At 45.9% G+C, this 12,678-nt stretch overlaps 1 protein-coding gene across 1 annotated transcript in view; it reads left to right on the forward strand.

Annotated features, from left to right (window-relative positions):
* The first annotated feature begins 814 nt into the window (after window positions 1-814).
* Window positions 815-12,678, forward strand: part of LOC126282476 (spidroin-2-like) — a 39,670-nt gene continuing 27,806 nt past the window's right edge. Inside the window, exon 1 of the mRNA XM_049982133.1 lies at window positions 815-994. Coding sequence (XP_049838090.1) covers window positions 815-994 — 180 coding nt within the window. The remainder of the gene's footprint in view (window positions 995-12,678) is intronic.

The following is a 12,678-nucleotide window of genomic DNA, read 5'->3' on the forward strand; positions in this document are numbered from 1 at the left end:
GGCGGACCGTTTTATTATACGTTTTCAACTACTGCCTAGACACTACCTTCACCTATACTTACTGTGTTTTTTTTACCTTATTGTTTATCAAGTCAGTCACGGACTGCTTGTCGAATTGCAGGACTCAAGACATATGTAGTTAACTGGTTAAACATTGTAACAACTGCTTCTTTATTCTGTTTCCAGTCAGATTTTGTTCTGGTAACTATAACCAATGGCTGCTTTCTAAGTCATATGCTAATCATATTTTCTTCCGATAGTGTATGCAGGAAAGAGGCGGCGGAGGAGGGACGGAAGATTAGTGTTTAACGGCCCGTCGACAACGATGGCAATAGAGACGGAGCACAAGCTCGTATTAGGGAAGGAAGTCTGTGCCCTTTCAAAGGAACCATCCCGTCATCTGCCTGAAGCGATTTAGGGAAAACACGGATAACCTAAATCAGGACTGCCGGACGCGGGTTTAAATCATCGTCGTCCCGAATGAGAGTCCAGTGCGCTAACCACTGTGCCACCTCGCTCGGCGATATTTGTGCAGTGCTAGAGAATAGCTACACAGCCGAGCCGCCGTAGTGCAGAAGGTAAAAATACAATGGAAAGTAAACACAGTCAATGTAGCAAACTTAATTCTTTCAAGATAAACAATTTCCTTGTTAATAAATGGAGCACTACGTGGTATAATTTGTCTTGCTAAGAGAGTGCGGATCCTGGCCGTGGGTGCTAGTATAACTTCGCTAAACGCCATGGCATCAACTCTTTGAGTGTCCGTTCAACTGGCTGGGCTAACGCCGCTACACTGGTTAGGCGCCATGTGGGAATGCGTCGTTACGCAGAGCGGCACACACAAAGAGGCGACGCCGCCGACGGCGTGGTCTCGCAGCAGCGGAAAGGCTCCAGTGGGGGACGGCGACCGGGAGGCGGCTGTCGATCCATAGCGGGGGCGGGGGCGGCGGGGGCGGCCGCCGCGCGCCTCTCCCCTGGCGCCAGCTCTGCCGCAGTACAGTAGCCGCTGTCGCCCCGCAGTGTCCAGAATTGCCCTCGCACCATTCAAGGCTTTGTTCAGTTACTAGCCGACAGACCCGGCATTGCCATGTGTTCAATTTGCCATTTTGCTATCAGAAACGAAAAAAAAAAGTTAACTTCGTTTGTACAGCAACACGATAAAATTTCCTTTCCATGTACCGGTACTCGAGGAAGCACCTTACACTACTTGCGTATTTCTTTGCATGACTGTTTCATAAGTACAGTATCAAAATTAAAGAATACAGTATACAAAACACAAGTTCTCCGTAATGTTTATTTCTGTACACGATGCGCAGTTTCTCAGTGTGCTTACAACGCCATTCTGTAGGAGTCTCTATGGCAACGCCTCTTCACAGCTCTACAAACGGCTACAGTTTTGCCATGAGCCGTTTGCGCTTCGCAGTTGACAGCTGTCGAAAGCGCTTCCAGGTGTCGTCGATTTCCGACAGTTGAATCGACCTTGGCCGTGGCTTAGTAGTATAGATGCACGTACTAAAGCTTCATGCATAATGCGGACTTTACTCCCGAGCCTCTCTGTTTATGACGTCATTTCTCTGGAGCTCTGTGTCGTGTAATTACATATTTGTGTAGATACATTCAGCGGCGTATCTGGACACTGTCTGCGGAATATATTGCTAACAGAGTTGGTAGCAAAGAAGTAATACATTTAAACGTCATACACAATGCGACAATTGTTTGGTCACCCCATTGCTTATTACGTTGTATCTCCTCAACTGTGTCAGGTACAGTGACAATTTTGTAGGCGTATTCAGCCGCATATGCGGATGTTGTCTGCAATATTACAAATACAGTCGGTAGCACAGAAAATAAATTTACGTCGTGTATGATGCGGGAGCTTTTCACGCATCTCATAGTTTGTGACGTCACATCTCCTGAACCACTATAGTTAGGTGGCTTCTACCCCCCACAACGACTGCTGCCTGTCAGCAACGGTACGTGTACCACGTGTGGATGAAATCGATCAAGTGGTTTAGGACATGAACGAACACACATACATACATTTATTTTTATAATATTTATAAATTACAGAAACTCTACACTTGTGTTCGTAATCACAAGCATGCAGCATGGCACAGCACTACACAGCCGCGCGGTTAGAGGCGCTAAGTCACGGATTGTGGCCCTCCCACCGGATGTTCGACTCCTCCCTCGGACGTGTGTGTGTGTGTGTGTGTGTGTGTGTGTGTGTGTGTGTGTCAGTCCCTAAGCTTACACACTGCTTAACCTAAATTAACATAAGGACAAACAAACACACACACACACACACACACACACACACACACACACACACACACACCTGAGGGAGGACTCGAACCTCCGCCGGGACCAGCTGCACAGTCCGTGACTGCAGCGCCATAGACCGCTCGGCTAATCCCGCGCGGCGGTCCCTTAGTAATTCACACACGATTTTAACACTGCATAGTATGCTCATGTAATCGTAACATAATGTTGTGCACTACGGCGCAACGAATCGTCATATTGGGCAAAGTGTTGTGTGCAAAGTAATTAATTACATAAAGAATCACTACCGTCATTCACAGTGTATCGTATTAGTGAAAGATTTCATCATCGTAAAATTGGATGGACAGAACAATACAGTGAATAGAAACGAAACTTACAAAAGAGGTTTTATGCTGTCGTGTGAGAAGGAAATTGGTAGTATCATTCATTCATTCACTCATACATTTGTTTGTCTAGGCTGCTAGTCAACCAATGCAACAGGGAAATTATGAATTTCACAATTGGCAACACTGTGAAGTGGTGTTTTGTTCACCCTATGGTAGACATGTGGTGCTGAATTTGCTGACTTCGAACATTATCTGTAAGTACGGATCTAAATTGCCGTGCTTTAATTTAAGTACGTCGGGGGAAGGCAATGGCAATCCACCTCCGAAAGGACCTTGACTAGTACAGCTGTGCGGGTGTCTCGCATCGTCCCCTACGCTCTGCCAAGGAGTATGACACATCATCATCATCATCATCATCATCATCATCATCATCATCATCATCATCATCAATTCAAGTACATGGCAAGCAAATTTGCAATCCCGTTTCATCAAGTTCAGTTTTTAAGTATAATTTAGTCTGACTTGGTTGTCGGCTAACTGACAACGTAGGGTTGTTTGTTCGGAATTTGTGGGTGGACAGAAACAGCAATCGTCACTTTTTCTTTAGGAATTTTACAGAAACGAAGCATAACCGAGCACTGTTCCCAACACAGGAGGTTATGCTTTTCTTAAAGCGTATGGAAAAAAATAAGCCGTCATTTGGAATGTATGCATGTAAAATTTGTTATCTACTGGTCAAAAAGGTTATGTCGTTTTTTTTTTTTTTTTTTTTTTTAGAAAAGAAGGCCGATTAAACACGTTTATTTCAACAGTTGAGGAAGAATGTTTCAGTCACGGAAATAATGTTCGAAGCTCTTCCTTATTTCTGGGGGCGCAACTTGCAGATTCAAAGACATTGATTTTAAATATAATGTCAGTCACTTACTGTATTATCGAACAAACCCAGTACATCAGTTTAACGTTACAATAAATTATTCGAAGATGTAATTATCTTTATCTGGAGAACAGAACAGAAAACCACAATTCATGCATTATTTGTCTTTGCATCGAATAAAACCTTTTTTAACCAGATAAATTTAGTTACTTATTTTTCCTGGCTTAAAACAGATTCTGACATATCCCTGTTCATCAAAAACAATGACGAATAAACAGAAAAAGTAATAAGATTAACGATGCGGTTTCTATTCACCCCTCAATGCCGAGTGAATGGAAACACCAAGATATATATATATATGCTAGGTCCCAAATCTAATTATAAGTTTAAATTTACGCAATTTTTCTTTTTAAGTTGAAACTGTTTCTACCCACGCCATTTTAAGGGCTGAATAACTTTTTCAAGTAGGCAAGTGCAGTGCAAGTCATTTCCACTTTCAAGTAACTCTATAGCAATTCGCGGCGGTATTGCCACTTGCAGGCAGGCATAAAAGGACCGGGCTTAACCGCTCCCAGGGAAGACCGGAGTCACATCGGGTGGTCCCTCTGTCCGTGGCGTGGAGCTTAACGACGACAGTTAGAGTCTTGCTGGAGAGAACATACTTCTGTCGATGCTAACGACGGTAGGTGAGCCACCCTCACTTGCTCTACCCGTGTCGACCAGCATCTTTTCTTCTGTAGGGTGGTGTCTAAGGGTGAGCTTCCGAGTGCTTTCCGAAATTCTGTCATTCAACGTGAATGTATTTAATTGCTGCCACGTCTCTTTATTGGGTTTTTAGTCTTTTAGGAATTGTCCTTTCACTGACATCATTAACGACTGCAGCCGCCTTTGTGGCCGAGCGGTTCTAGGAGCTTCGATCTGGAACCGCACGACTGCTACGGTCGCAGGTTCGAATCCTGCCTCGCGCTTGGATGTGTGTGATGTCCTTAGGTTAGTTAGGTTTAAGTAGTTCTAAGTGCTAGGGAACTGATGACCTCTGATGTCAAGTCCCACAGTGCTCAGAGCCATTTGAACCATTCAGATGATTGCCTACTGTTTCCTCAAGGGCTCGTCTTCTAACGATGAGGACGTTCACACAGCTGTTCTCGAATTGTGGCGCGACAACTGATCAACGTTAAACGAATTTGATGTATCTGTGTCGGTATTAAATTTAGAGCAGCATTAAACAAATGTTACTTGGCGTGCCCTAAAAACGTGTAACTTACTTTTTGAAGCCTAGTCGTATTTCACAGGACAAAAAGGATCTTCATGTGTTAAGAAACGGCGTGATATCCATACAATAACTCACGAAAAGGCGTATCGTAAAATACTGAACAAATGACCCAGATACCGAAGTAAACGCATGACGACAAAAAGAACGCGCATCACGTAACAAAATTAAGATACTACGGGGTACACCAAAGAAGGAGAATGGTAGAGCCAAAGACGAGTACGTGCAGAATCAGTAAGTGTAAATGATACATCGCAAGATGTCTGTCCTGATGCAAAACTTTTTAACAGGCATTCCATAATGCCATGTTCAGTAACGGTGGACCAGCATTTAGAAATCAGCAATATGAATATGGCGCTCACCGCCTAAGGAGAATTATTGTGTACAACGAAATGGAAAAAATGCTACTGGCTATAATAAAATGTCAACACAATTGATTAAAGAGTGTGCTGAGTTGAATAACAGTTGTGTAACTACACGTTTATTCCTAAAACAGGCCCTCGATTGGAAGAGATGTATATAAAAAAACTACATACAAATAAAACATACCAAATTTCCGTCCACTTTCATTATTGCAAATATTATCGAAAACTTTATAAAAAGTAAGATGCAAACGGCTTCTGAGTACAAATAATGCATTCTGAAAGTCACTGTTCGGGTTCCTACAGGATACCGACATTGGGAAGCCTGTTGACACATACAGTATGAGTGTACTTGAAGCAATTACAAGCTACTGGTATATTCTACGATCTATCAAAAGAGTTCGATTATAAAAAGTGGTTGAAGTTGTATCTCTGTAAACACTTAGCAGAAGTCCTCAATAGTTGAGTCACTCATTCTCCGAGTCTTTACTTTCTCTTGCCTCTATTAATGACCGTTAGTCAGCAACACAACCAGTGGATAAGCCTGCTTTGTTTGCACACGTTCCACTGGATGTACGCTGCAGTAGTGACGCAGAAATTAAGAGGCTCTGTGCAGTACAGAATGGCATGGAAAGCTGCACCACAACCGTCTTCCGAATGGAGAGAATAAAAATAAAAAGAAAACAAGAATGATCAAAGCCACTGAAGATGGGGAGAGGGGTTTAATCGGTATGTATGCGACAGCATTCGAACTAATTAGCTTTCAAAATACCGCGCATAAAAACGGAATTTTCTGACGCACATACTTCGGGTTCTATTCCTGATAAGCAGGAGGGTCATATGTTCTAGATAGCCCTTGGGTAAAAGACCATTTGTGTACCCAACAGAATGACTGTCTAAGGGTAAAAGTGTGAATATTACACACTTCCTACTGCTTAGGCAAATGGAGCATATCGATTGATTCCTTTTGCATTTGATTGATAGGACCTATGGAAGCACCGTTAGTTCACGAATGGCTCCCCGGCAAATCCCAAGAAAGTGTTTCTTTACTATATCCTTGCCGTCACCAGCGGATCAAAAAGCAGCCGAGGATTCCAAGATGGATATACACAGCAAATCGCTGTAATTTTTGCCATGTGTTCTTAAGATCAAGATCTCTAACAACCTTGAAAATTTTCTTCGTATCTTTATCAGTTTCGGAGATACAGAGTTTCAAAGTTACCCTAACTATACACGAAAAGTAAGCACGTAAAATCCGATGTGAAGCGAAAAAGCAATTTATGAAGTGAAGTAGTACGGAAAAAATATGCTGTAAAGAGTTTCCGTTATCATATCTGAATACTACACTCCTGGAAACTGAAATAAGATCACGTGAATTCATTGTCCCAGGAAGGGGAAACTTTATTGACACATTCCTGGGGTCAGATACATCACATGATCACACTGACAGAACCACAGGCACATAGACACAGGCAACAGAGCATGCACAATGTCGGCACTAGTACAGTGTATATCCACCTTTCGCAGCAATGCAGGCTGCTATTCTCCCATGGAGACGATCGTAGAGATGCTGGACGTAGTCCTGTGGAACGGCTTGCCATGCCATTTCCACCTGGCGCCTCAGTTGGACCGGCGTTCGTGCTGGACGTGCAGACCGCGTGAGACGACGCTTCATCCAGTCCCAAACATGCTCAATGGGGGACAGATCCGGAGATCTTGCTGGCCAGGGTAGTTGACTTACACCTTCTAGAGCACGTTGGGTGGCACGGGATACATGCGGACGTGCATTGTCCTGTTGGAACAGCAAGTTCCCTTGCCCGTCTAGGAATGGTAGAACGATGGGTTCGATGACGGTTTGGATGTACCGTGCACTATTGTGTCCCCTCGACGATCACCAGAGGTGTACGGCCAGTGTAGGAGATCGCTCCCCACACCATGATGCCGGGTGTTGGCCCTGTGTGCCTCGGTCGTATGCAGTCCTGATTGTGGCGCTCACCTGCACGGCGCCAAACACGCATACGACCATCATTGGCACCAAGGCAGAAGCGAGTCTCATCGCTGAAGACGACACGTCTCCATTCGTCCCTCCATTCACGCCTGTCGCGACACCACTGGAGGCGGGCTGCACGATGTTGGGGCGTGAGCGGAAGACGGCCTAACGGTGTGTGGGACCGTAGCCCAGCTTCATGGAGACGGTTGCGAATGGTCCTCGCCGATACCCCAGGAGCTACAGTGTCCCTAATTTGCTGGGAAGTGGCGGTGCGGTTCCCTACGGCACTGCGTAAGATCCTACGGTCTTGGCGTGCATCCGTGCGGTCCGGTTCCAGGTCGACGGGCACGTGCACCTTCCGCCGACCACTGGCGACAACATCGATGTACTGTGGAGACCTCACGCCCCACGTGTGGAGCAATTCGGCTGTACGCGCACCCGGCCTCCCGCATGCCCACTATACGCCCTCGCTCAAAGTCCGTCAACTGCACATACGGTTCACGTCCACGCTGTCGCGGCATGCTACCAGTGTTAAAGACTGCGATGGAGCTCCGTATGCCACGGCAAACTGGCTGACACTGACGGCGGCGGTGCACAAATGCTGCGCAGCTAGCGCCATTCGACGGCCAACACCGCGGTTCCTGGTGTGTCCGCTGTGCCGTGCGTGTGATCATTGCTTGTACAGCCCTCTCGCAGTGTCCGGAGCAAGTATGGTGGGTCTGACACACCGGTGTCAATGTGTTCTTTTTTCCATTTCCAAGAGTGTATGTTGGTAGTAGTGAAGCACATGCAAAAGTTTTTAGCCGATAAAATCCGGTCTGAGTGGTACAATTAGTTTCGCGTTACTTCAATTCCACATAAGTAAATTATCTAAATTTTACTGACCAACACATTTCTTTCATATGAGCTACGTTCCTTGCTCGAGCGGGGAGAATCAAGGAACCAATGGAAAAATGCTCCTGTAGGAGCCAAAAAATGCGAATATGTTCTTGTTCATTTAAACGATTGACTGAGAGGTGAGGTACCAGCTGTCTCACTCTACCTTCCTCAGTACCTTTACATAATTTTATAGGAATTTTGGAATGCGAACATATTCATGCTTTTTATGCTGAGAGAGAAGAAGACAATGGCAGTGGCAAAGAGATTATTACTGAATGCGCGAACGAGACAATGGCTGTGTGTGGTGTTGGTGGTGGGGAACGGGGAGGGAGGGAGAGAGGGAGGGAGAGAGGGAGGGAGAGAGAGAGGGAGAGAGAGAGGGAGAGGGAGGGAGAGAGAGAGGGAGAGAGAGAGGGAGAGAGAGGGAGAGAGAGGGAGAGAGAGGGAGAGGGAGGGAGAGAGGGAGGGAGAGAGAGAGGGAGAGAGAGAGGGAGAGAGAGGGAGAGGGAGGGAGAGGGAGGGAGAGGGAGGGAGGGAGAGGGAGAGGGAGAGGGAGAGGGAGGGAGAGAGAGGGAGAGAGAGGGAGGGAGAGGGAGGGAGAGGGAGGGAGGGAGGGAGAGGGAGAGGGAGGGAGAGGGAGGGAGGGAGGGAGAGGGAGAGGGAGAGGGAGAGGGAGGGAGAGAGAGGGAGGGAGAGAGAGGGAGAGGGAGGGAGAGGGAGGGAGAGGGAGGGAGGGAGAGGGAGGGAGAGGGAGGGAGAGGGAGGGAGAGGGAGGGAGAGGGAGGGAGAGGGAGGGAGAGGGAGGGAGAGGGAGGGAGAGGGAGGGAGAGGGAGGGAGAGGGAGGGAGAGGGAGGGAGAGGGAGGGAGAGGGAGGGAGAGGGAGGGAGAGGGAGGGAGAGGGAGGGAGAGGGAGGGAGAGGGAGGGAGAGGGAGGGAGAGGGAGGGAGAGGGAGGGAGAGGGAGGGAGAGGGAGGGAGAGGGAGGGAGAGGGAGGGAGAGGGAGGGAGAGGGAGGGAGAGGGAGGGAGAGGGAGGGAGAGGGAGGGAGGGAGAGGGAGGGAGAGGGAGGGAGAGGGAGGGAGAGGGAGGGAGAGGGAGGGAGAGGGAGGGAGAGGGAGGGAGAGGGAGGGAGAGGGAGGGAGAGGGAGGGAGAGATGGTTGGCTGAAGAGACCAAACAGCAAGGCCATCAGTCCATTCATTAAATATGAGGGGAGAGGGGGAGAGGGAGGGGGAGAGAGAGAGGGAGAGGGAGAGGGGGGGAAGGCGGAGGGAGAGGGGGGGAAATGGCAATGGAATACAGTTGACAACAGCAAAATAATGCTAGGAAAAGAGCTAGGGAGAAAGTGCCAGGGGGTGGGAAGAAAGAGATGGTGGAAGTGTGTGGGAGCTAGTGATACTGAAAGAGATAGTCTATGACAATGACAAAGAGGAGGGAGGGAGGGAGGGAGGGAGGCAGCGACATTAGGAATGAATGAATGAATGAAATAGCAGCAGTCAGAGATAGAACAAGAGGGCAGTGGCAGTGGAAGACTGAAGTAACAGGACAAAGGAGACTGTGGCTGTGAGACACAAGACAGCGAAAGAAAGACACAAAGTGGTAATCACAATGAGTTGGTCTGAGTGAGTGAGTGAGTGAGTGAGAAAGGGCAACTGGGAGTAGATGGGTGTGACCGACTTACAGCGATGGACTAGTGAGTCTGAGTCAGTCAGAGGAGTTTGTGGGAGTTTATGGTAAATTGCATGTTAAAGAAAGGGTGAACACGTTCGTACGCCAAAAGTTTTGGGACAGTTTTTAAAAGATGCTGGAACCCCACTTCTCGTTCAGAGAGTTTTACATTTTCTGTGCTGGTTTATGCAGCATCTAACGAAAGTCGCACAGAACAGCAACGCTCGCGCCCCGCGCGTGGACAAGGAGGCAGGCGCGCCCGCTCCGGCGACCTGCACGCTTCCGTCGCTCCGTCGCCGCTAACGCCAGCGCCTGGTTAACGAGTCACTGACTGCTCGCCACCCACGTCACTGGCTGTTGCTTCACCTGCAGTGCCTGGCTCACCGCAGACATGGGTGCAACACTGAATGCTTGCTGCCTGAATACTGATGCACACAAGAATCGCTAAAATGCAATACACCGCACGGAAATAGAAGCGGAGTACGTAACGGCAGCAATATTTGAAGGGTGAGCTACTGGAAGGCGTCCTGAGTGGCTGGGTGAGCACTTAACTCTTAGGGCGCTTTACGACGCACAAAGAGGGCAAGTGTTTTCCAGCTGGCAGTGGGGTCTCCGATGGGATCGGAAGAGCGACGTGTGCTAGTGGGAGACGCACTCGCCTCGTGCTTGGCAGATGACATGTCAGAGCATCTGGATTTGAGCTTTTAGCGGTTCCTATGAATGAGTTCAGCCGAGTGGTGCTAAGATTCTTACAAGAAGATGGCGACCTATATTTGTCCAGCTGAGACAGTTTTTACGTTGTATCTCAGGGATTCAATATCGACTTGAGTAAGCTGAGAACAATGTTAGATAGAGAGCACGGTGTTATTGGAATAAAGAGGCTTTCGTACTACGCCGTCACAACGATATAAACAAATAGGTTACGAATTTTAAACCCTAAATTGTACAGAACGGTGTTACCTGCATTCGTTCAAAAGTTAAGCAGTTATGTAATATGCTCTTCAAACTTTGTTATTCAAAAGGATGTAACACGCTCGACAATCTTAAATTGCTTGCCTTCGTATTTTAGACATATGCTTTTACACGTTCTTAAGTGCTTATAGTCTGTCTTTTCGACATGATCCACGAATAACTGGCACATATTAGTAATTAATGTCATTAAAATTTTATTTAACAGCTCTTTCTCAAACTATACTTGATTTGATGCTTACCGCAATGGTTGTACTGATCCCTTCGTCTCAAATTACAATTTTCACCATCCCTCCCTCCCATCCGTTCCCAAATCTTCAATTCCTTGATGTCTCGAGAAGTGCCCTATCAACTGCTCCCTACTTTTAATGATCTTGTGACAATTTTTTTTCTCCCCAATTCGGTTGAGTACGCCCGTCATGCTTCTGCGGCACCCCTTTTCAAAAGTATCTATTCTCCTCCTTTCTGATCTGCTTATCGTCCACGCTTTGCTTCCATATAAGCCTTTACTCCATAAAAACACGCTCAAAGTATACTTTCAAACCCTTCTATTTACATTAAAAAGAAAAACACTTCCTAACGTTCTGCAAAATATAATTATTTGGTCACGAACCGGCTTTCGTGTTCTCAGGCGATCTTCATGTGTAAACTGAAATTCTCAAACACAGATAGATATGATGTGCGACTTACACAGATATTTTTTGTACAGAAGATACAAAAATCACCGAGTTTTTACATAAGAAATTAGTACAATTACATCAACTAAAAAAACAGAGGTAAAGAAAGTTTTTATGTGGACATACATATATCAAAAGAAGAGAAATAAAACGAATTTACAATTTGAATCTAATATTTCTAACGAAAACCTAATTTAACAAGGGAAAAGGTGGAAACTGAGCCTCATCATTTAATATCTTCAGTGTCATGTGTTTCTTGATTTCCATTATTTCCAGTAGGATCATCTTTCTGCAACTCCTTTTTTTTTTAAAAAAAAAAAAAGAATGTAAAACTTTAAATTCTACATAATATGAATGGTTTTCTGCTACAAGATGATCAGCAAACGTGGAATTTTCCTTCATTAATCGTGATGTTCTCTCATATTCACGTGTCGTAACTGCCACAGTACCACCTGACTGATCGGTATATACATTGTCACATTGCTTGCCAGTGATTTTATATACCCCAATCTGTGTCAAGGGTTGCATTTTATCTTTATTATTGAATAAAAATTTTGCTATGTTATTGGTATTGTAAAATGCAGGTCTGTAGTTGCGAAACTTGACTTTCTTGGTAGATTGTCTGAAATATTGCCAAGCTGTGGAATTTACTTTACATGCTAGCAACTTTGCCATTTTGATAGACGCTTTTCTTGCTACTGTAAAGAATGGTCTTGGTTTGCGTAATGCGTATGCCCAAAATAACGCACGCTGCTGTGCCATGTCATACATTGGTGACACCATTAAGACAGTGGAGACACAATCTAGAAAAAGTGTCACTCGTGATTGCACCAGCCAAGCAAATCCGCTGCTGATGCCAGTCATCGTATGGAGTCTAACAGCACAGGGCTTCTAGAGTGTACTTACAGTTATTGGGATAGCGTTTTTACGCAAGCAACTGATATTAAATTAGTAAGTGACCTTATGTGCCGAAACGAATGTTTCCCTTTGAGTTCTGCTTGCATTCATTCTGTCTCTCCCTGGTAACGTAACAGAGGGCCATAGAAAATGCTATTTGTTCACCCGCTGGTAATTAATCGTCGATGTCGACGACTTCTGACATTGCTTATATTTGGTTATGCGATGGCTCTACTCGATTACGGTTTTTGTGTGTGTGTGTGTGTGTGTGTGTGTGTGTGTGTGTGTGTGTGTGTTTTCTGCATATGCCATCAAGTGGAACTGTATCACCTTCAAAACAGTAATACTATCCCTCCTCTCAGTCATCGCAAATGGCGGATATTGAGGTAAGTGATCGCAGAATCGAAAAGAAATTACACCCACTTAATATAAAAACACCATCTGAATCATACGAGATATCTGCAACATTCTGCAGAGACTATGC

Source organism: Schistocerca gregaria, chromosome 7 (genome assembly GCF_023897955.1).
Source record: "Schistocerca gregaria isolate iqSchGreg1 chromosome 7, iqSchGreg1.2, whole genome shotgun sequence".
Lineage (NCBI taxonomy): Eukaryota > Metazoa > Arthropoda > Insecta > Orthoptera > Acrididae > Schistocerca > Schistocerca gregaria.